At 36.7% G+C, this 24,232-nt stretch overlaps 2 protein-coding genes and 2 non-coding genes across 7 annotated transcripts; all 4 read left to right on the top strand.

Moving 5' to 3' along the window:
• The first annotated feature begins 352 nt into the window (after positions 1-352).
• Positions 353-424, top strand: TRNAC-GCA (transfer RNA cysteine (anticodon GCA)). Its single transcript has one exon. It is a non-coding gene; the product is annotated as a tRNA-Cys (tRNA).
• A 1,907-nt stretch (positions 425-2,331) lies between these two features.
• On the top strand, positions 2,332-5,395 carry LOC104903013 (uncharacterized). Of its 4 annotated transcripts, none has more exons than XR_008969836.1 (6): positions 2,332-2,494; positions 2,584-2,644; positions 3,028-3,133; positions 3,225-3,347; positions 5,013-5,107; positions 5,140-5,395. XR_008969836.1 is itself a non-coding variant. In XM_048646171.2 (5 exons), the coding sequence occupies exons 2-4, from the start codon at positions 2,638-2,640 to the stop codon at positions 3,313-3,315; spliced, it is 204 nt and encodes a 67-aa protein (XP_048502128.1). In that variant the 5' UTR covers positions 2,332-2,494; positions 2,584-2,637; the 3' UTR covers positions 3,316-3,347; positions 5,013-5,395. The 4 variants fall into 4 exon arrangements, 2 of the variants coding, with proteins under 2 accessions (XP_048502128.1, XP_010689312.1); XR_007275134.2 differs by adding an exon at positions 4,598-4,705 and having other exon boundaries at positions 5,013-5,395; XM_048646171.2 differs by having other exon boundaries at positions 5,013-5,395.
• A 2,391-nt stretch (positions 5,396-7,786) lies between these two features.
• Positions 7,787-7,859, top strand: TRNAA-AGC (transfer RNA alanine (anticodon AGC)). Its single transcript has one exon. It is a non-coding gene; the product is annotated as a tRNA-Ala (tRNA).
• LOC104903078 (hypothetical protein) lies at positions 7,853-23,930 on the top strand. Its single transcript, XM_010691084.4, has 19 exons — positions 7,853-9,599; positions 9,931-10,239; positions 10,387-10,608; positions 10,724-10,844; positions 10,909-11,114; positions 11,474-12,104; positions 14,105-14,169; positions 14,255-14,356; positions 14,454-14,593; positions 15,042-15,097; positions 16,278-16,942; positions 17,057-17,247; positions 17,450-17,753; positions 19,481-19,768; positions 19,831-19,940; positions 20,983-21,295; positions 21,775-22,176; positions 23,028-23,268; positions 23,350-23,930. The coding sequence occupies exons 1-19, from the start codon at positions 8,094-8,096 to the stop codon at positions 23,373-23,375; spliced, it is 5,898 nt and encodes a 1,965-aa protein (XP_010689386.2). The 5' UTR covers positions 7,853-8,093; the 3' UTR covers positions 23,376-23,930.
• The last annotated feature ends 302 nt before the right edge of the window (positions 23,931-24,232 follow it).

Raw genomic sequence — 24,232 nt, 5'->3', positions numbered from 1 at the left:
TTCCTAAAAAACACCTAATTTAAGGAGGTGTTGAACGATCCTGAATAGTATACTTTTATTTAGCGCACCACTAGCATTATTATTATTTAAAATAAAAACCTAATTTAAAAGGGATATAAAGTATTTAGTAACAAATCATAGTGTTATTTTTGTGAGTAGTATACTTATTTTTTTTGGAGTGCGATTGTGCGAAGTATATTTATAAATAAATGTAGTTGTTTTCTAGAGACTAACCCAAAAAAAGTTTCTAGATAAATATATTTGATAGTAATGTAAATGTAGGTATGATTTTCCTGGTTGCATTAAAGAGTTCCCATATTAAATATCTTCAGGAGCAACAAAACTATCAATTGGGTCCATAGCTCAGTGGTAGAGCATTTGACTGCAGATCAAGAGGTCACCGGTTCGAACCCGGTTGGGCCCTTAGTGTTTTTTAAAAAGGCTTATCGACATTTTGTTGGCTTAAGCCTAAACATACATGCTATGTTTTTTCAGATCAGGAAAAAAAACAGATTTCATCAGATCAAAACACTCTAGGCCTTATCCTTAATTTTTTTCTATATATAATTATTATTATTATTATTATTATTTATGTAAAAAATGATATGATACGACAATACGACCAGAATCAACATAAAATAAATAGATTCGGGTTAAAGTTTGTAACACGTTTTAAGTAAATGGGTCAACATGACACGAGTCGTTTATTAGATATGTGTACCTATATTTTTATATAAAATATTAAAACTAAGTCATTAATTTAAAGATGCATTGCAAAATGAAATCATAATGCAAGTTGTCTTAAAGAGTTGAAGCCACCTAATTTTTTTTTTATGTTCTCTTTCCTTCTTGGAGTATATTGCAAATTTTATATATTTGATTATTATAAAATAAATTTCATTTATTTGTTGTGTGCTACTGAAAGCTTTCAAATTTTTTTATTTTTTTTTTTATAATTGCAAAGGACCAATAAATCGCTTAATGCATGTGTTTTTATTTTATTGTCTTCAGAACCTGTTTACACAAGGCAAGTATAGAGCTCATCATATGTTTTTTTTTCTATTACCTAACAATTTGGTATATCAATCGAATATATATATTTTTAAAATTTGCTTATAAGAGTTAAAGATAATGCTACAATATAATGTAGTAGTTATTGTGAGTGCTCGAGTTGTAAATTTTAATGATATCGATAAAAAGTCTGCAATTACTTAATAATAATAATTATTATAATAATACTGATACTAATAATAATACTAATAATAATATTTGTAAGAATTATAATAATAATATTAGTAATAACTATAATGCTGCTGCTACTACTACTAATAATAATAATTAATATTATTATAATTTATTACATGTTAATAATAATAAGAATAATAATAAAAATAATCATACAAAAAAGTTTAGATAAGAACAAATCAGAGTTATATAAATAAAAAAAATAGTGAGTCAATATTGGGTTCCATTTTTTTACTGTACAACATCTTGCAAATAATTATAATTTATGTAGGGTAAAAATAAAAAGAATGAGTTAAATGTAATTTAAAACACTAATCGAAGACTCTAAGATAGTGAACAAGGAGAATTTTTATCATACACTTGGGTGTACCATGAGCATGATACACCCAATGCTATTTAGTTCCAAACGTGCAAAAAATGGTCTTGATCTAGAAATGACAAACATGTCATATGGGTCTGGTACGTGTCAGGTTATAACAGGTCGGGTCCTAATCGGAACACTTTTGTGTTCGGGTTACGTTTGGTCGGGTCCAATCAGGTACAAGTATATTAAGATTCCGAGTTAGATCGGGCCAGGTTAACCGTGTCGGGTTAAATCGAATTTTAAATCTTGCAAATAAATAACATATATAAGACTAATGAGAGTAAGTTAAATAATTAATGGACAGTGGCTAAACCATATATAGTATTTGATGACAATTTTTCCTTAAATTTGTTTAAAAAGTAACTAATATGACAAGTTTTGGGTTGTAGTCGTCATCATCGGGTCGATTCGGATCATAGTTACATTATTCAGTTCTATTCGGGTGGGAAACGAGTTTCAAGTCGAGTATTCGGGTCCAATCAACAAGTACATGTCTATTTTGCCGGTTATACTTGAATGTACGATCCACACGGTACACCGGAGTGTATAATAAATGCACTAGTGAACAAGTTAATTCGTCTACTTAAAAAAAAAAAGGTTAAGACTTAAACTTACAATTTGGTAAATCAAATTTTTAACGAGTGAAAACTTTTAATCATCTTATAAACAATTGTTAAAGAGAAGACAGGGATCAACAAGAAAAACAAAACAAAACAAAACAGAACAAAGGATAAGAAGGGGGTTCGAGAAGGAGAAAGAACATCCACCGACCACCGCTTATTATTTACGAACATATCTAAAACTAAAGTCAACACTCGAAACCCTTGAAAACCACATCTCACTCCATCTCTCTCTCCTTCTGCTTTCTGTTAAAGTGCCGATCAGGTCTTCTTCTTCTGTCTTCTCTTCAAGAACAAATTCAAAAAAGTTTAATTTCTTCGTTTTGATTTTGATTTCAATTTTGATATTTGCAGGCTTCCTCTTGCCATAAGATTTTAACTGATTCAACCGTCGATTTCTGGACAAATATGGCTCATATCCTTCATTAATTCATCGATCTACTTTCGCTGATTTGATTTCTATTGATTCTGTCACATCTTATGATTTCGATCTTTAATTGTTCTACGATTTGCTATTAATGTTCTTGTTTTGGATGTTATTCGATTCGAATCGATTTCGTTAATTAGTTTTTTCTGGATCTCTTGAAGTTTATTTTCGTAATGTGATTTTTTTGGTTTCAGTTGAAGTTATCTTCTTCCTCGAGCAATTAATAGTCGTAAATTGGCTTGGAATTGGCAATTTAAGTTGATTAATTGATTAGTTTTAATCGTCGATTTGCAGTTTAGATTAATTTAGAGACCTAGTTTGGATTTGTTGTGTGTTTTGGTGTTGTTTTTCCTTAATTGAATGAATTGAACGCGGCAACCAGAGGGAAACTGATCGTCAAAGAGCTGCAGCTCGGAACGCCAAGAAGGCCGGAAAAACGAAAGATGATGGATTGACACCGGAGCAACGCCGTGAAAGGTAAAAATGAATTCATCTTTTAGTGTCATGTTTTTCAAATCAGTATGTTTGTTTGGAAAATAGACTTACAAGTGTATGATTGTGTTGGCAGGGATGCGAAAGCGCTGCAAGAAAAGACTGCCAAGAAGGCAGCACAGGCGGCAGGAGGCGGCCTCACTGGAAGCAAAACCAGCAATAAATGAGAATTTGATGTCATGAATCATGATACATTGGTGTAAGACTGTTGTGATTTGTGTGATTTATGATATTATGTGATGGATGTACCTGGGAGGTTCAAGTTTCATCTTGTATCGCTATTTTTCTTGAGTTAACGATCGCTTGATAGCTAATTGATGCTATTTACTTGCGTTTGTGTGAGACTTTATCATGCTGGTTTAATTTTTTAACTCTGATGATGTTGTTGCAACAACTAATAGAACTATGAAGGTGCTGTATTTGCATTTTAGGTCCAACTTTGGAGGTGCTGTAGTTGTGCACCTGCGAGTTTTAGATTGACAAGTATTCATATGTTTGTCAGTCTTCTCTTTAAGGGTTTTTCGGTGTAAGTCCTATAGTGAGAATAGAAGTATGAAGTAGATTATGATTATTTCAAAGGTTGAGGAGGGGAGGAATTTGGGAAAGATGAAGCATGTTAGTTTTTATATGATCTAGGAGAGGTATATGGGAGTTCTTATCTTCTGTGATGGCTGCATGTATCAAGTTTGTATGCCATTGTTGCGGTCATGGGTTTTCGTGGAGCTGGTGTTTGTGGTGTATACTGGAGCTAATAGCTTAATGAAGGGCTTTAGGGTTACTGGATCCATGTGGCCCATGTCTTATGTGATAATTTATATTCTAATGTGTGATTGAGGAGATTTCGGCTCTTCCTATGTAGTATGAGCTTCAATATGATGTTTAAATGAGCCTATTAGCTCAATCGGAAGAGCATTGTGTTTTTTCACAAAGGTTGTGGGTTCAAATCCTGCATGGGCTACATGCAAATTGTGTGTGTGTTGTTGATACTAAGTTCATTCTTTGAAGGGTTTAATTGGAGAGTAGGGTTGCATGAGATGTTTAATTGGAGAGTAGTGTTGCATGAGATGTTTAATTGGAGAGTAGTGTTGCATGAGATGTTTAATTGGAGATGGTAATAGCGATTTTCTTGTGCCAGTGTGATGTTCTTCCTAACATTCCGAAGTTTGCATGTGTCGAAGTGTGCATGTGTCTGAAGACTGAGGTCATCTGGCTTACTCTTTCTTCAAACCTATAAATTTTTTAAGGGGGTGGTGTATCGAGAGTGAAGCATGCAAGTGATGAAAGAGGCTTCACGGTGTCTTATCAGCTTAGCTAAAGATGGGGTGTGTAATGTACTTTCAAAGTGTAGCATCCCTTGATCTTGAACTGACATTATTGTCCTTGGTTGCTATTTAGTAGTAGTAGAGTAATCTCTACTATTTAGTTATTTAGGTTGTTGATGACTTGCAGGCTGTAGCCGTGGTGGAAATCACAAGTGCAGATAGTCGGAGTAGAAGTTGGTGGTATCGGTGTGGTGGAGTCGAAATATGACTGTCCATGTCTTAATGTGATGAACTGGTAGCCACTCTTCTTCTTTGGGCTGGCTGATTACTTGCTTAACCTAAAAGATTACTTGCTTAACCTAAAAGCGATGAATGGTAGTTAGATGTAGCCCGTGCAGGAGATCATTTGGAGTTAAAAGGTCAAAATGAAGCAACACTTATGTTAAGTTCTCAGGACAATGAGAAGTGTTTAGGTGATGCAAAAACATAGGATCTTTGTCATAGCATGATCTCAATGAGCGAGCAATGCTATCAAGGGGAGAGGTTTCAGATTAGTAGTACTGTAGTCTGTAGTAGTAAACTGGTGGTGTTTGTTCTTTCAGGTATTCTACTACTCTGGGGAGGGCGTGGAAGTCTGCAGCGCTCATCAGCGTGTGTAATCGAACCATGCAGCGCTCATCAGCATGTGTAATCGAACCATGCAGCGCTCATCAGCATGTGTAATCCAACGAAGCAGTCGTCAGTAGTGCTATTTGAACTTCCTTCGATTTAACAAAACCACTCCTAGTATATTTTGGCAATGGATTGTTTATGAGCATACTAGTACATATGTAATCAAGATAAACAATTTGTTAAGGGACGTTACAAACAAGCTTAAAAGCTAACAAATCAATCAAGTAAATGTGTCATACACCTGCTTAGCTACATTTCTCAGTAGGTTTCTTTACCAATGAACGGAAGATTTATTATGAAGCGCATTGCAGTATTATGAATGAGCAACGAGTTCTGAACTTATGCATAAACGCAACATATATCTAATTTGATTACTCATATATTTATCTGTGTTATTGTGCTCGCAATAAAACTAAGTGATCTTAAATGATTACAAGTCCTAACACAGAGAACGTATTCCGAGTTCTAAACCTTGAGTTTCTTATGTTTAAGCATTTGGTTAGCATATTAGTTTTCAAAATATATGTGATGTTAAAGGGTAAATTTTGATAAGAAGTTGTTAAAAATTTAAAAGATTCGTATAACTACACTAACTGTTGATGTTTTAAAAGAGTGTCCTACTCCATAATTTTCATAAGAGTGACCCATCATATAATTTTTGACTTACGTAACTTATAGATTATAGCTCTCTTGGTTATGTGGGTTGCGTCTGGTTTGGGAGATATAGGAGGAAGCAAATAAGCAACAATCAAACCAACCGTTAGTATAATAAGATGATATTTTAAAAGCAAAATAAAGAGAATTTGTAACAAATGGAGTGATCATAAACAAAAGGAAAGTAAAAGGAATGGGATGCACTCCTTGCGAAATCCATCATCATCCTTTCTTAACTCATATTCTATGTAGATTGCTAGTTGGTATTTGATACAACGAAAAAGTGGGTTCTATCTAGGGATGGCAATCCAGTCTGAATCCGACCCTAGTCCGATCCGATCCGAAGGAAAAATTCCGAGTTGACTCCGACAAAAAAGTAATCCGACTCCGTTTAAAAAATCCGACTCCGAGTCGGAGGAGGGTCGGAGTCGGATCTCAGAAAATAATCCGACATCCGACTCCGACTCCGACTCCGAGTCAATCAATCTTTTTTTCTTATTTATGTAATGTATAAATTATGTATAATCTGACTTCGACTTTCAGCCAATTGTATTATATAGGATTTTGCTTTAGAAAAAATGATTGTTAAAAATAATAGTAATAATTATATTATTTGTACTATATAAGATTTCCATATGATGATTAGAATAAATTGTAATGATTAAATTATTGTATTATAAAAGACTATTCTATTATAAAAAATTGGAAGAAAACTAAGTCGGATCGAGTTCGGAGTCAGATGTTCGGATTTTAAGTCGGGTCGGATCTCGGAGTCGGATGTTCGGATTTTGAGTCGGGTCGGATTCGGATTTCAAAGTCGGATGTCGGAGTCGGACTCAGATTTAAAATCCGACTTTCTGTAGGATCGGAGTCGGATTATGCATAATCCGGTCCAAATCCGACCCGTTGCCATTTCTAGTTCTATCTTGTCAAAATTGTGTTAGTATCGAAAACCCTTGACGCTAACTTTCCCATTCTAGCTAGCTAGGTTGAAGTGTTTGACAATCTTCTAACTAGAAATATGCTTCAACTTAACTTTCTATATATAATGTCAATTTACACTAAACACGTTGGACCAAGTCATATTTGCATTCACTAATCGAACTTATATATTAGCTTGTTGATTGTATTGGTTCTTATAAATTAAACTTATGAAAAAATCTCAATATTTTACTTATTTCTTTGATTAACTTGACAAGTAGGCTTTTGCGACTCTAAGATTCTCGAACCTATTGGCATTGCTATTCTCTATATTGCCAACTTTGCTAAAGAATCAATATCGATGTATTAACATGACATATCATAATAGATCCTAAGCCTCAAAATAAAAAACGCGCAATATGTAGAGCAGTCTTCACTTTATCATATTGCACTAATGCACTCGCTAGGTTCACGAACCTTGTATTAAATAATATCCCGTTTAAAGTCCAGCATATCATGGTTTTTAATTAGAGATCATTTGATCATCAATATTTTTTAATCATAAAACGAACATGCAATTTTCATACTTCAAGTCACAAAAGTTATTAGTTTATCCATTTTTTTGGATTGTCTTTATAATTTTATCCACTTTACTTGATCTTTATTATTTTGAATTGGTTCGATCAATTTGATATTATTATCGTTACAATAAAAAATTTATCACTCTATTTCTCCTCACCTAAAACATTAACTTCAATATAATATGCGATAAATTAATATTTTTTCTTCCTATTTACTACCTCTATTTTTCTAATTGACCTGTTTTTCTTGCACACACATGCCAATGCACTATTTTAAACGTTTATATCTCTGATTATCAATAAACAAAAATTACAAAAAGTTGATACTCTATTATGAAAATATACATTGGAACGAATCTAAAAATATCTCACATAACTATATTTTTTCTTAACTACAAATCACAAAAGATAGTCAAAGTAATATATACGTGAATAATATCAAAAATCAAAACGGATCATCTAAAAAAACAGAGTAAGCATAAAACACCTACCCTATTTTTTTCTTAAAAATAGTCAAAAAACAAATCGAGTAAAACCTAATATCAATTGGGGATGTAGCTCAGATGGTAGAGCGCTCGCTTAGCATGCGAGAGGTACGGGGATCGATACCCCGCATCTCCATTTTCATCTTTTATTTTTTTGCGCGCTCTCTCTTTTTCTTTCCTTCTTCAGTAACTCCCTTGAATTTCCAGTTATCGATCAATTTTTCTACACACTGAAAACTCCGTCTAAAACCCAAACTCTTCAACATTCGATCTCAAAAATCAATCAAAATTCCACAAATTTGTGTAAATTCAACCTTCAATCTTCTGAAATGAACTACTACATATTCATAAAAACCTCGAATTTTTCAAAATGACAAAAAATTTCACTTCCTTAAAGTCTCCGACGACGGAAGAACTCGACCTCGACTCGTTTCTCCGGCGACACAATGCTGAAGATGACGAAGAAGAACATCAAAACTCCGACATCATTCATCGTACTATCGACGACATCCTTAACGACTCATCTGGTTCAGATAACGACGTCGTTTCGGTACCTTCTTCTATACCTTATACTCAAACCTTAAATTCCGGTGAAAAACAGTTCAATTCTACGCAATTTAGGTCTAATTTGATTCAACGGATAAAATCCGATGAGTTTTCCGGCAATTCTAGTCGAAAACCACCTGTGCCGCTGCAAAATTCGCGGAATTCGTCGATTTTTAGCGGCGGAGTTAGTAGAAAGCCTGGTGCGGCGTTGGCGGCGGCTGCGGCGGCGTCGAGGAATGTTCGGACGCCGCGTGCAGCTGTGATCAAGTCGAGGAGAGCTTTGAGTGTGAGTTTAGAGGGGAAGGTGTCGGATGAGGATGAATTGTTAGGGTTTGTTAAGGATGATGTGAAATCCGAGGGTTGTGATGGTGATGGTAGTGTAAGTGAGGTAGTAGGTGAAGTGATTGAGGAGAGAGATAATGAGGATGAGTGTGGGAGTGGAGTGAATGTCGAAAAAAGGGAGGTGATGCTTTATTCGGAGAAGCATGGAGTTTTGGGTTTGGAGGATTTGGGTGCTGAACAGGGGATTGAAGAGAGGGAGAAGGGCGTTGCGGGGTTTATTGGAGGGACTGATGAATTAGAGAATGATGTAGATTCTGGGAGAAGGGAGGAGCTATTGTCTTCTAGTGAGAAGAATGGAGTTTCGGATTTCCAGGAGATGGAGAAGATGAATACTGTGGATTTTGCTGAGAAGGGGATTGGAGATTTGTCAGGTGTTGAAGAGGAAAGGGAAGGGGAGAAGAGAGATGTTGATGAGAATCCTATTGGTGAAGGAATTGGGGTGTCTTTAGAAGCTGAGAATGAGATCAAGGAAGAGGAAGATTTAGGGTTTTCGTGGCAAATACAGGAAAGTGAGAAGAGTGTGGTTGTGTTGAATGGTGATGAACTGGGTGCGGGAAGCGATGGGTTGGGTTCTGCGGGTGATGATATTGAGGGGGTTGTTGAGGATAGGATCATTCAATTAGAGAGTGAGGTTGCTAGTAAAAGGACAGAGGAGAAGTTGCACCCTCCAAAGAAGCCGCTAGAATTAGCAGAAGAGCTTGAGATAAAGCAAGCTTCTACAGGTCAGGACTTGGAAGAGGGAGCTGCTGCACAGCCTATGAGGTTGGAAGGTGTGCGCAGAAGTTCGACTGTGCTGGGATATTTTGATGTAAATGCTGATAATACAATTACCCGAGCTATCAAATCTCAGGCATTTACACGAGATTATGGTACTCCACAAGTCATTGCGGTGCATCAAAATTTCATTGCTTTGGGGATGTCGAAAGGTGTCACTGTTGTTGTGCCAAGTAAATATACTGGTCAGCATCCGGATAACATGGATCCAAAGGTTATTGCTTTTTCCTCCACTTCTCAGTCTTCATTTGTTTGTGTGCCTTGAGGGTGCCTTCTTTCTTCCTCTTTCTGTTACCTGTAATTTGCTTTGCTCTTATAACAAATATAAATTTGTGATGGTTTATGTACTTTGCTTGATTTATCGTGGGTGTGGAACAAATGATTTCTTTTGCTTGAATTGGTCTCTGGTTATTTTGCCTGTAAATGGAATTTTTATCTGATTGAGCATACTGCTTTCTTTACTCGAGCAAATTGATGACCTGTTTTGCTTTTCATGAACGAATCCTTTGATTAACATCCCCACTACATATCTATTAACGTTTCAGATGTTATTGCTTGGTGTGCAAGCCGATCGCTCCCAAGTTCCTGTGACGTCTATTTGTTTCAATCAGCAAGGTGATCTGCTTTTAGCAGGCTATGGTGATGGTCATATTACATTGTGGAATTTACCAAGGGGAACGGTGGCAAAGGTCATTACTGGAGAGCATCCAGCACCTGTAGTTCACACATTATTTCTTGGGCAGGATTCTCAAGTTACTCGCCAATTCAAAGCAGTTACTGGTGATTGTAAAGGACTAGTTCAGTTACATGAATTCTCATCTGTGCCAATACTTGGGGTCACAGTGAAAACACAGGTCAGCTTTTCTTGCTAAGATGATGTGTCTGTTCTTTAACGGCCCAGCAATTTTTAGATTCTGACATTCACCCTAGAGACAGAGGCACATTGGTGTGGGTTTCCTTGTCTTGACGGACAATTGACATGTATGCTGCTGCTGAAACAGTGTCTTCTCGATGGTCAAAGAACGGGTACAGTGTTGTGTGCCTCGCCACTTCTACCTGATGAATCTAGTTTCTCAGGCAACACAGCAGGCTCATCTAGCAGCATAGGTGGTGTCATGGGTGGTGTAGTTGGGGGAGCGGCCCCTTGGAAATTCTTCAATGATGGTTCCTCCTTGTCTGAAGAAGGTGTGGTCATCTTTGTCACCCATCAGACTGCTCTGGTGGTATGAAGTCCTCAGATAACTGGACAGTTTCCTTGTACTATATATCTATACACGCATGCTGGCATGTCTTTCAGTTTCTTGTACATGATGTTGACGCGATGAGTGTGGGCTGTAGGTGAGACTTAGTCCTAGCTTGGAAGTCTATGCACAACTTTCTAAGCCAGAAGGCATTCGGGAGGGTTCTATGCCATACACTGCATGGAAATGTACAACACAGTCCCGGGGTTCCTCTTCAGGTAATACAAAGTTGTTTTTATCAAAATATGGTGTGACAGGAGTTAACATGATACATTATTGCAGAAAATGTGAATTCTGAAGCACTGGAAAGGATTTCACTGCTTGCAATAGCATGGGATCGGAAGGTTCAAGTTGCCAAGTTAGTCAAGTCAGAGCTTAATGATTCTGGAAATCCAGAAGTTAAAGAAAGTGGAAAGTGGACGCTTAAAGTGTGTGGAAAGTGGACACTTGAAAGTGCAGCTGTAGGTTTGGCTTGGCTTGATGATCAGGTACAGGTCTTACCTCCTCAAATAGAAACCGAGCTACTTACTCCCTCCATTCCTTTTCATTGTTACATTTTGACTTTCACGCTTGCCCATTTAATTCTTTGACCATTATTATCTTAATTATGTGATTGTAAAATTCTTAAAAGTTTATATATTGAGACAAACCGAACAATATACAAAACTATATTTTATCATAAACTATCGTAAAAGTGGAGTGTGTGAACGGTGCCAAAGTACAACTGTAATGGATGGAGTACTATGCTAGGCATCTTTTAGAGCTAACTTTGTGTTTTGAGGATTTTTTACTGTTCTGGGGTACTGATTGTGGAAGTAGCTGTAAAATTTACTTCATGCTCGCGCAGATGTTGGTGATTCTTACATTGGGTGGTCAAATTTGCTTGTTTACAAGAGATGGGACTTTGATACACCAAACCAGTTATGCCATTGATGGAACTGGAGGAGAAGATCCTGTTTCGTATCACACTTATTTTACCAATGTGTTTGGGAACCCTGAGAAAGCTTTTCACAATAGTATAGCTGTGAGAGGAGCGTCTATCTATATACTTGCACCTAGGCATGTTGTTGTTTCTCGTCTTCTTATGTGGCGAGAACGTATTGAGGTGTTGCGGAATGCAGGTGACTGGATGGGTGCCTTCAACATGGTTATGGCATTATATGATGGTCAGGCCCATGGTGTTATTGACCTTCCAAGAGACCTGCATGCTGTGCAGAAGACTATTATGCCATATCTGGTGGAGTTGCTTTTTTCGTATGTGGATGAGGTGTTCTCCTATATTTCAGTTGCTTGCTTCAATCATATTGGCAAGGTAGAAGAAGTGGACGATACCCCAACCGAGAGCAACTCATCTTCCGAAATAAAAGAGCAATTTTCACGTGTTGGTGGAGTAGCAGTTGAATATTGTCTCCATATAAAACGCTCCGACATTCTCTTCAATGAAATCTTTTCGAAATTTGTAGCAGTTCAGCATAAAGGTAAGTTGATACCTTGGGTTTCTTATGGATTAATTCTATTCTATGTCAAACTGAACTGTTGGGTTCAAAGCTTCCTGTTCCTTCAAATGACATGTTTATTCTGAACCGTTTTTTTCTTTGCAATATTATTTTGTTACATGTAATATATTCTCTGTCACAGTGTCCGCCAAATCTTACGTTTTCACTTCAATAATCATACTTTGATCATTGGTTTTTTGCAAAGGAAACGTTGGTTAACAATATGCCCTTAACTTCAATTTTACTAATGATTAAATTTGCTTTGTTGAATTTTCTATTGCGACGAGCATTTGCTAAAACGAAAATGAATCGAAAAATCCTGAATTAGACCAATGAAATTCTGTCTACTATACTAGAAAAAGTGCTTCGGAAACCTCAAAGAAAAAACAATCCAAGAATGGTACAGAAACGGGAATTTCTTTATTACTGAAAAGATATTTGCTTTTTCAATTGAAATGGCCTGATTATTTTACTCAAAAAGTGCTCGATAATATCAAAGTATCTTGTCTCATGCTTAGATTGATAGATCCAATCGAAATGTGTATGTTGGTAACCGTCTATCAAACGAATACTTTTGTGTATAGTTTTACCAATATATTCTGAGAACAAATTAGTGTGTATTTCAACCTTGGAAATCTGAAGAACCATTATCTATCTGTGGATAGAGGATATTCAACCGGATCATATTCAGGGGACTATGACAATAAATGGAAGTTGTAAATCGTTGCTTTTTTCAGAGCTTGATTTGGTTTTTGTGTTGACAAGTAGTAGGGTGAAGATAAAAGTTACATGGATAACAAGCTAATCTTCATTGTGGGGAAGGTTTGTCACCTCAAGTTCAGCACTTAGCCACCTGGTGCTGTAGTTTGTCCAATAGAACCATCATAATATCACAAGTCATAACACTTTGTGTTAGGTCTTTAGGTGTACACATTAGACCGCTCAGAGGACCTTTCTCTGGAATAAAAGAATCAGTAAGGACACGACTTTGGTTTATAAGTTACTGTGTCCTGGGCATACATTGTATAGCCAACTGTGGGAAAAAAAAGCTGTCTGTTGCCTGTGAGTATTAGGTCTTTGATACCATTCTCTCAAAGTGTATAATTTTCCGGTCATAAGATGTCAGTTTCAGTGGCACAATCATCTAACATGTGGCCTACAAGTTCAACATAAGAGACTATTATTGTCATAACATTAACCGAATCTAACACTGCATTGAGCGACTTGACTGATAGGGTTGCCTTTAAGTAATTGATGATGAGATTAATGAAGTGTAAATAGGGTCTCTTTTATTTTTAATTGTGCCCTTATGTATTAAATTCCACATTTTTGTTTCGCTGACATATTAAAATGCAATCGACAATCGCAGCCTTTACCTTTGTTGTGATTTGATTGCTGAACTGTTTCTCTTAGAATGTCTGACAAAAGCAAGAATTAATCACGAAGTGGGGTTCTGTTCTTGTGCTACACAATTATCTGTCGTAAAATTGCTGTTTGAGTTTTTGTTTTTTTGTTCCTAAAGCGTTTTTTGTTAGCTATGAGATGGGGTTTGATGAAGGCCAAGGCTATGGGAGTTCACAAGGTGGTGATGGAAGGTGATAATGCTTTGAAGAATTGTGATATTGGAGCGAGTATATTTTTTCTTATCTTAGAAAATGATTTTGACATAGTTGTTTGGTCGTTTGTTAAGCGTAGTGGAAATAAGGTTGCACATTCCCTAGCTCATCTTCCCTTTCCGGAAGTGGGTGAATGTTTTTGGGACGATGATTTTCCTTGTAGTGTTGTTACTGGTGCTCGCTCTGATTTAGAAATATAATTTCCCTTTGTTGCGTTTTCCTCAAAAAAAAAATGAAAAATTGTAGTTCCGTATTCGTTTACTTCTTCCCTCCACACTTTCACGAAGAAAAAAAGGAAATTGTGATGCCAGTTCATTGTTGATACCATCTTGATACAAGTTCAGTTATTTTACTTTCTTTCTGAAGATACATTTTTGGAGCTTCTGGAACCATATATATTGAAGGATATGCTTGGATCACTGCCTCCTGAGGTATTTCTGATCCAAAGTACATTGCCTTTTTCCACCTTAAGAAAACGAACGAAACATCTTGACCGATTTGTGTTTCCTTAATTAGATCATGCAAGCACTGGTAGAGCACTACAATGGCAAAGGATGGTTGCAGCGAGTGGAGCAATGTATTCTTCACATGGATATTTCATCCTTGGATTTTAATCAGGTCATATCAATCTTCTAATGTTGAAGTAATCTACATCATTTGGTAGTTTGTGCTGTCATAAACTTGATGTTATACTGATTAAAATTGCAAAACTTAGGTTGTAAGGCTATGTCGGGAGAATGGTTTGTATGGGGCCCTGATATACCTTTTCAATAAAGGCCTCGATGATTTCAAGACACCTTTGGAGGAACTATTGAGTGTCTTAAGAAATCATGCAAGAGATGCTGCTGCTGTTGGGTATGTGACTTGGGGATGCTGTTCTGTTTTCCTCCCTCAAATTGTGTCTATGGGAATAATTACATCGAGTGACATGAATTTTGTCTTTACTTCAACCAATGGCGCGAACACGGATTTTGTAACTCTGCGGCCAACATCAGGAATATCCCTGGAGCTCTGAAATTCCAGTTAATCAGTGTTCTTGAGGTCTTAATTAAGGGAGTTATTTTTTATGAAAACGAATTTTAGAGCTTTTGGGGGTATGTGAAGTGTTTAAATGAGTAAAAATATAGTGAAAATGACAAGATTTATGCCATGTCTATAGAGCCTTGAAACGTTTTTGCTATTGGTTGCATAAAGTTGCCAATTTTTTCCTTTTTTAACAGTGTTAAAGTTCATGTCAATGGTTGTAGTTCACGCAGAATTTCTCGTCCCTGTTGTTTATTACTTATTTAATTTTAAAACGCAGGTACCGGATGCTAGTTTATCTGAAGTACTGCTTCTCAGGCCTTGCTTTTCCACCAGGTATAGTTGGTAGTTGGGTACATTATCTGTATAAGATATGTACTGAAGTTGGTTGGTTACTCATGTGGTTACTGGTTAGTATGTAATGAGATTGCTTACTTTGTTGCTCCAAAATAATTTTCAATCTTCATGTGTTGGTTTGTCTTCAAGGAAATGTTACATTTTATCTGCAACTTCTGCTATTTTTCTTTCAAAGACTTTCCTTGAAAACCACATGTTTTACTGGGATGATTGTTTCAGAATATGGAGTAGTCACATTATTATGAGGAATCTGTGATGCAAGGAGTCATGCTTGTTCTGCCTGTTCAGTGGACTTTTCAATGATACTGTGAAAGTATGCTTTCCATAGCCAAAGAAAACTAATACTTAATGTTTATGATCACTTAGTTTATTTTTATTGGCACTAACGGCTCGTTTGATAGTCATTAACAAATGATGGTAATAACAATGAATTTTAGGTGTAATATGACAATGGAAGACCCTTGAAATCTCAATGGGGAGGCGATTTCAGAGCCCAAAGTTTGTGTTTTTTTCTCCATGGGAAAGCAATCTCACCTCTAAGCTTGTGTTTTTTTCTTCAAGGGGAAGCAATTTTCATTACCACTCATTACCACCTACAAGGTGGTATTGGATGGGAATGAAAATTTAAGAAGAGATATAGACACTTTACGATAAATTAGCATTACCATGGGAATGAATAATGATATTTTTCACAAATTTACATACAAACTCATTCCCATTACAACCATTTATAACCAACTACCAAACGGGATGTAAAGAAATTATGGATGTATATCTGTTAAATTTCACTCGTTTTTCTCTCCTTTCTCATTGATGTTACATGAGCTAGCGTTATCTCATTTGCCTATTACCTACTTCAGTTACTGCATCGAGACTCTCGTGTAAGCAATAGGTCTATATCTTATAGAACACAGAATGAAGTTAAATGGAAAATTTTTGGGTGATGTTTATGGCCATTTTTTTTTAGTTTTACCTATGACATCACCCAAAGGAAATCTGGAGACCTTAAAGGAAATTCAGATGCTTTTGATTATTTCTTTCCCCCTTTGTCCCGTTTTTGAGGTTTCGCCTTGCCGTTTGATAATTCACTATTTATGTGATTCCATGACATTGATAATTTACAAGTAGACCTTTTGACTTTTGATTATTTATTCTATAGGACATGGAGAACTCCCTTCTGTGCGTCTGTCTTCTCTTAGGATGGAGCTTTTGCAATTTCTGCTGCAGGATTCTGGTGGGCCAAAGTCAGATACAGGTGCAAGCTTAACTTCTACTGGAGCTTACCTGAATTTGCATTATTTACTGGAGTTGGATACAGAGGCTACATTAGATGTTTTGAAGAGAGCATTTATGGAGGCCGGGCATACCGTGCTAGATAATTCTGTGCTTAATTCCTTAGATACAACTGCTGATGACTCAAAAGAAAAAGACTCGATAATTGGTGATCAGGATATGCTGGTTCAGAAAACTGTTGATGCTCTAGTTACTGTTCTTGATATAGACATTTCTCAGTCAGTCAGATCTGCTGGCAGCGATGATACTGGCGTGGTAGCATGGCCTTCAAAGAATGATATAGGTCACCTCATTGAGTTTGTCGCAAGTTATGTTGCATCTAGAAGAGCTAATGTATCAAAGAGTGTGCTGAGCCAATTATTGGAGTACCTCACTTCAGAGAATCAGTTTGTACTAAATGACTGCGAGCAGAACAATGCATCTATGAGAAGAAGGGAGAAAAAAGTACTTGCTCTGTTGGCCGCAGTTCCTCAAACAGAGTGGAATGCGTCCTATGTCTTGCATTTGTGCGAACAAGCACAATTTTACCAGGTGCCTGTATGCTCTGTGTTTATGTTATGTGGTTTCTAGGAGGAATGGAACATGATTAGATTATTAGCTAACTCTTCAGCTTATAGTGCTGACTTTTTCCCCCCTATTTTCTAGGTTTGTGGTTTAATCCACACCATCAGACAAAATTATCTTGCTGCTTTGGATAGCTATATGAAAGATGCAGATGAACCAGTGCACGCATTTTCGTTTGCTGATGGTATACTTCTGCAGCTGGGTGAAAAAGAGTCCGCTGCTTTTCGATCAGCACTAGTTTCCCGCATTCCAGAGCTAGTTACGTTGAGCAGGTAAACCTTGGAATGTATAATTAAAATTTCATCATGTGGCGGGTTTTTAGACCTCTTTTGGGAGTGAAAGCTGTATATTTCTGCCCGATGTTTCACTTGGTGCTACTAACAGCATGTTCACTGCATTTGTTGCTCTTTTGCTAAGGAAGGGAAAAACAACTTATGTTTGTTTACCTATTGTTTCTTGTTCTGGTATTTTCAGAGAATGCACATTTTGCTTGGTGAGTTACCACTTAAGCAAAGAAAAAGAACATCTTCTCTCCAAGCTCCAATCAACTCCAAAAAGCCTCTTCCTTTATTTGAAGACTCTTTTTGAGGTTTATCTTTCAGGCACACTCAACTTCTCTTCTATAAAGGTGGAGAATGTGTTTGCTGGTTCCTGGGGAAGACAGAATGATGGTAAAATAAGTTTGGATGCTTACCTTGAAAGATTTTCTGAATTTCCGGAAAGGATTCGTAATAATCCCGTTGAAGTCACTGACGACATCATTGAACTTTATCTCGAGGTGAGTTTGACCGCAAATCTTATATTATGTATATGTTCTCTGTGTACGTTAAGTGGTCAAAGTACCTATTCTTTTATTTATTTATTCAGGAGTGGGGGAGCAGGAGTAAGGGTTAGCGTTTTTGTTGATTTAATGACTGGTTGCTTCACATTTTGTAAGAAAAATGAATCAAGAATAGGAATTCAGATGATTTTTTTGTTAAAGGCCTTGTTTGGTAAAGATAGGTTCGGGGAAAAATTAAAGGTTTCAACTCATATTAGAGGATTTTAACTAGTCAATCCTCTAATTTGAGTTTTTATTAAAGAGAGGTTTGAAATAGTTGATTAGACGCAAAAAGATCTTTTTGAAGACGCTGGAATGAGGAGCTTTTTGACATTAGAGGTTTGGGAATAAGTGATGTAAATTATATTTATGTCCTAAAGTTCTTCAAAATTACATTTATAAATAATACTTCCTCTGTTGTTTTTAGATGCAACATTTGCCTTTTTGGTGGGTGGATTAAAATAATCAAATATTGCATTAAAAAAAAGAGGTAGTACAAAGTACAATAATGGATTATACCCATGTTCTTATGGCTCATTTTACACAATCTAATAACAATCAGCTACTTCCCAAATACATTTATGTAATCAGCTACTTACCAAATACATTTATATAATCAGCTTCTTACCAAATACATTTATATAATCAGCTACTTACGAAATACATTTATATAATCAGCTAGTCAAATCAGTTAATTCAATAAAGTCATTTCCTTGGATATGTTTTGGTGGTTCATATAGAAGAATGATTACCTTACCACTCTACGTCCATCAGTCGAGCTTCTCCCACCCCTACCTCCCAACTGACAATTTCGGCCCCAAATCTCCTCCATTGCTGCTGGGATTCAGTAAAACTACAGGGATACTTCCACCAGTACCACTGGCCAGATCCTCTTTCTCCCCCTCTCCCACTGTCTCTCTTTGGCCACAGATTCCGAAGGGAGCTGACACTGCCATCAACAATATGATGGAGTGCATTCTGCTCGTTGTATTCGATATGGGTGGTCTTAGGTGAACCAAAAGAATATATGAAAGAATAAGAATAAAAATTGAAGTACCATTGGGGAAAGGGAGAAAGGATAAGAATAAAAATTGAAGTACCATTGGGGAAAGGGGCACATGTTGGAACATCTCTACTGACAGACCGTGCCACAAGCCTGAAGCCACAACTATGGAATTATGAAAAAGATCAAATTCTACCATGAAAGTCTCGGAGACTTTTATAGTTCAATTTAAACAAACTTAATTCCTGAAACGTGACCGAATCTTGGAGGAGTGAACATATGAATGCAAGATTCTGGGAACATATTGGCAGGTTGAAAGCAGCCCCTAATAGGGTGGCACTTGTGAAGACAGCGGGCCTTACTCTTGCACTTTCTTATTTCTCTTCTTCAGGCTATTTACATACTCATCTAAGGTGTCTTGACTTTATGTTCTAAGATTTTCCATTTTCAAGAACAAGAATTATTTTCTTACATGGATGGCTTTCTCTATTTCAGTCGACAATTCCAAGTATCATTTACTGTTCTCTACCCAACTGCTGCCATAGTGTCTTCCTCTGCATCTACAGATTGATCTTTTGTATTTATTAAATTAATATTCAGCACTTCCATCGTTCTTTTTCCACTGTTTTTCTGGTCTTGCTTTTATCCAAAACCTTTAATCAGATTGTATTTTGCTTTACAGTTGTTATGTCAGTATGAACCAGATTCAGTTCTTAAGTTCCTGGACACCTTTGAAAATTATAGAGTCGACCGATGTTTGCTGTTGTGCCAAGAATATGGGATTGTTGATGCAGCTGCATTTCTTTTAGAAAGGGTGGGTGATGTTGGAAGTGCTCTTCAGCTAACATTGTCTGGACTCAATGATAAATTCAACATGCTTGACATGGCTGTTGGAAGTACAATGTCAGATTTGGATGTAGGCAAACGTGCACATGTCGAATATTTTGCTGCAGCTTCAGAGTTGAAAGAGGTAGTTATTTTTGTATTATTCATATATAAAATTAGTTTGTAACACTTTTGTCCTCCTTGTAGGTAGAAGACGTTAAAAAAATACTGCAGGCATGTATTGGTCTTTGCCAGCGCAATTCACCTCGTATGGATCCAGGAGAGTCTGAATCACTCTGGTTCTATTTGCTAGACTTGTAAGTTCTGTATCCTAACATCTATTAACTGTTGACGGTTTTTTGGTTCTTATAAAGTTTCCCTTTGAAGTTGCTAGTTGGAAGTTATTTCATTATATGGTCTGTTAATTTCACTAAACAAGTCATATGGTCTGTTAATTTGACTAAACCAGCAGGTAAAATTAGATAAAATCTTTTTATCGTATTGAGGAAAATATTATCATCCTTTCGTATTTTAGGATGTGTGTCTATGAGGCATAGACAGAAATGTCCAATCAACATTTATTTTAACACCTCTTGGGCCAAGCATTGTTACTAGATGTTTTTCCAAGACTGGGGGAAAAGGACTGGCCTGCTGGCCTCACAAGCCAACACAAATCCTTTGTCCACAGTTTAGCCTCATAGATGCGCACTGATAAAGACTTTTTGGAAGGTTCTTATTTTAAGACTGCTGTAAGCCAATTTCTCGTGAAAGTGAATTATCCTAGCATATAGCTTTCAAAGGCGAACCTTGTTGATTTAGCAATCAAAGTAGAATCCTCTTAAAATTACTTGTCAGCAAAAACTTCGGGTGTTACATTTATATACTTCCTCCGTTTCTTAGTAAGTGCAACATAGAGAAAGTGGGGGAATACCAAGAAATGTAGAGAGAGAAAGTTGGGACCACAATAAAGTAGAGTAATTCAAGTGATGAAACAAAAAAGTTGTGGTCCCCTCTTGCTTTTTGGTGGCATATTTGTAATAATATTGAACTTTTTTTACCATTTTGAGCTTGGTTGCACTTATTGTGACTATTCCAAATAAGGGAAATGTTGCACTTATTAAGAAATGGAGGTAGTAGTTTCCAATCTCAGCTGGGAACTTCACTGTGATTGCGTTGTTGGAGCATCACATTGATGGTGAAATGGGAAATTATTCTTACATATAGGCTTTCTCGGTATAGATTGAAAAATAAATTAATTTGTTTTGAATTTCTTTTTGTAATATTCTACTCTTTCAGTAGAGGCCTCGTGTTTAGGCTTCTGCTATCTGCTTGGTGGTAACTACTTAGCTTTTCTTCCAGGTTTTGTCAACCTTTACTTATTTCTCAAGGTAACTCTGAAAATGGCATGCTAACTGAGGCTTCAAGGTCTAAAGACGACTTAGATGTCAATGCCATCACATGGAGGGTATACAGTAATCAGAAATGTGCTCCTTTTCTGAAGGGATTGTTTTCACAATTTGTCAAGGAAATTGTTGAGGGGATGATCGGACATGTTCGCCTTCCGTCTATAATGGCAAAACTTCTGTCAGATAATGGAAGTCAGGAATTCGGTGATTTTAAGCTAACCATACTGGGAATGCTAGGAACATACAGCTTCGAAAGGAAGATCCTGGTACGTGCTTTTGTCACTGGAAGTAACTCCTCAGTTGTAGAATTACTATCTATGTGTCTTTATTACAGACATTTACATTACAATCATCAAAGTGGACTTAATGAGAAATTGGTTTTTTAAATGGCAAGGATTAAATTGGTACGAGACTGTGAAATGACAATTGCATCAATAACCCTCTTTTCTTAGGGAGCTTGATTGCCTGATCTATAAGGATCCATTCTCACTATTCCCTCTGTAGTATGTGAGTTAAGTAGGGACTAGGGAGTCAGCACCTGGAAGCCCACTTATCTACAATTGTTCCCAACACCGCTTTTGTGTTTATTTATGACAAGAATTGGCAGCCATTGATGTTTCGATTCTTCTGAGTAAAACCCTTCTTTTTTCTACGAAAATTTTGAGCAATGATGCCAATAATTTGCCTTTATGGAAGAAATTAATTTCTCATTATTATATTTGTAATTCTTTTATTCACTTGTTAGGATACCGCCAAATGCTTGATAGAGGATGATACATTCTATACCATGAGCTTGCTCAAGAAGGGGGCTTCTAAAGGTTATGCCCCTCGAAGTCTCCAGTGCTGTATATGCAATTGTTCCTTCAAGAGTACTTCCAGTTCTGGAATTCGGGTTTACAATTGTGGTCATGCGAGCCATCTACAATGTGATGTTCAGGAGAATGTTACATCAAGTCACAGTTCCTCTGGTGGATGTCCAATATGTGTGCATAAAAAAAAGGTCCAAAAAGGTAAAGGTAAGATGGTAGAGCAAGGATTAGTGATAGCATCACCACCATCCACATCAAGGCGAGCACATGGAACAAGTTTTCTACACCCACATGAACTTGATGCATTTGAGAACTCCACCGCCCCTCAAATTTCTAGAGTACGTGTTTTGTCTCTTTTCTCTGTGTCGTCTTCTATCTTAATTCTGCTTTATGAATGTTCATGAACTCAAGTCGCCAAAAATGAAAGAGAGCTAGTTTCTGACACCCGTTAATCTATAGTATGGTGTATGTACTCCAACCACAAGAAATCAAGGTTCTTGACACACATTTACAACTGCCATATGATTATGTCTCTTCTATTTTCCATTTTGGTCCAATGTCCATTGAGACATCATAACTGAATCTCTCAAAATTTGCTATAATCAACAAATGTTCCCTCTGTGCAAATTGAACTAGCTATATTCAGTTATTCAATACTCAAGAAAAATTAACATTAGAAAGGGGAGAAGAAGGCCTTAATAGGAGTCTTAAGTTCAAACTCTAGTAACCACTGTATCAGTATAAATTAGCATCTGATCAAACAGTAACTCATTGCCAAAGACTCGTTCTCGCATAAGTTATTTTGTTATAGGTTTCTGTTACCTCTTATCCACTGCACTTCAAGAATTGTATCCTCTGAGCTTGAAGACTGCTCTCTTCCAATCCTAGTTGCACCTTTTGTTGTTGCTGTGACCCTCTACCCATCTCCTCTTCAATAATGACTGTATTACATCGAACTAATTGTTACACCACTGTACTCTTCTCTACTCTGTGACCCTAACTCGTCCCTACTAACACAATGCCCTGAACACTGCTCGGTGTAAATTTCTAAATTACTTAGCTCACCTGTTAGACTCTATCGAGCCAGCTAGGTAATTTTGTTAGGAGCTTTTCCTGAAATCTTTATTTATTCTATTGAATAGTTTACAAGCAATTCAAAATTAGCTAATCTTGCTGTGTAATGTTGTAGTTTGAAATCTTGAATAGTCTCCGGAAGAACCAGAGACTGATCCCAAATGATACTATGCCTCATCTGAAGCTAGCTCCTCCAGCTGTTTATCATGATAAAATAAACAAAAGAACCAATTTTCCGTCAGTGGGAAGTAGAGAAGGTGTGGTGGATGATGAAAAGCCAAGTAAAAACAGGCAACTCCGAGATCTCAAAGTAAAAGGTTCATCATTAAGATTTCCCCTCAAATCAAAAATATTTGGTAAGCATTACATGCATTCCTCCATTCACATGCTTCTGAGCTAGTTGCTTTAACTCCTAATGCACAAGAATGATGCTGCAGGCAAGGAGAAGACCCGTGTAAACTAAATGTTCCTGGCTGTTGGATATCGAGCTCATTACTGCTGCTCATATTGCTGGTTGAAGAACATGGTTCACTGATTTACTCATTTGCCTTTTTTTACCTCGTTTTATTTGAAGCATTATAGTGCATCAACCCTGCGACTTCTTCTCCACAGCTTCCCAAATTTATACTAGTTTTGTATATAGCTGAGAAAGTTAGGTAAAACTATATTCACTGATTTTTAAGGCTGAATACCTTGTAAGTTCTTCCGAATAATGATTCTTCAATGTGTTAATGTTAGGAGAAAGTTTTGCCGCAGAAATTTCACGTCTGTCAAAAACTCAAAATGATGTCATTCCTGGATGTTGGCTTAAGCAATCTCCACTTGACTCACCCAAGTAGCAAGATCATTCAATATGTCACTCTTAGTTTCTAGAAGTGGCGTAAATATTGATCTTTTCTTTTAGGACCTCTTGTAACCAGATCAGGATTCATAGCAAAAGAAAAGTAACCCTCATTTAACAGATGGGTAATTGGATATGCAGTTGCTTGGAAGTTTTTTCCTCCCATTTTACCGATAAGTACTTCAAATAAAGCTGGACAATGTTCTTGGAAACAACAGCAATGCTTGAATTAGTGGGCATAGTAGCCTAATAGGTTGATCAACAATGACTGCTTTTTTCTTTTAAGTCCAGAATAAATCAGTAATCAACAATTATAATAAACAAACATAGAAAACTTACATACTTCCTCCGTTCCATAATAAGTGAAACACTCCTCTAAAAAAGCTCACATCAAAAAAAAAAAAAAAGCGTTTCACTTATTACGAAACGGAAGAGTATAATTTTTTTGGGTTTGTGCCAGGTTCTAGCTTCCCATTTTG

Source organism: Beta vulgaris, chromosome 1 (genome assembly GCF_026745355.1).
Source record: "Beta vulgaris subsp. vulgaris cultivar EL10 chromosome 1, EL10.2, whole genome shotgun sequence".
Lineage (NCBI taxonomy): Eukaryota > Viridiplantae > Streptophyta > Magnoliopsida > Caryophyllales > Amaranthaceae > Beta > Beta vulgaris.
This window is presented reverse-complemented; position numbering and strand designations above follow the sequence as displayed.

Coding starts and splice junctions, on each gene's coding strand:
- LOC104903013 (XM_048646171.2), top strand. Junction 3,134..3,224: donor CCGGAGCAACGCCGTGAAAG/GTAAAAATGAAT, acceptor TTGTGTTGGCAG/GGATGCGAAAGCGCTGCAAG.
- LOC104903078 (XM_010691084.4), top strand. CDS start 8,094: ATGACAAAAAATTTCACTTCCTTAAAGTCTCCGACGACGGAAGAACTC. Junction 10,609..10,723: donor CCCATCAGACTGCTCTGGTG/GTATGAAGTCCT, acceptor TGTGGGCTGTAG/GTGAGACTTAGTCCTAGCTT. Junction 14,170..14,254: donor TTGGATCACTGCCTCCTGAG/GTATTTCTGATC, acceptor TTCCTTAATTAG/ATCATGCAAGCACTGGTAGA.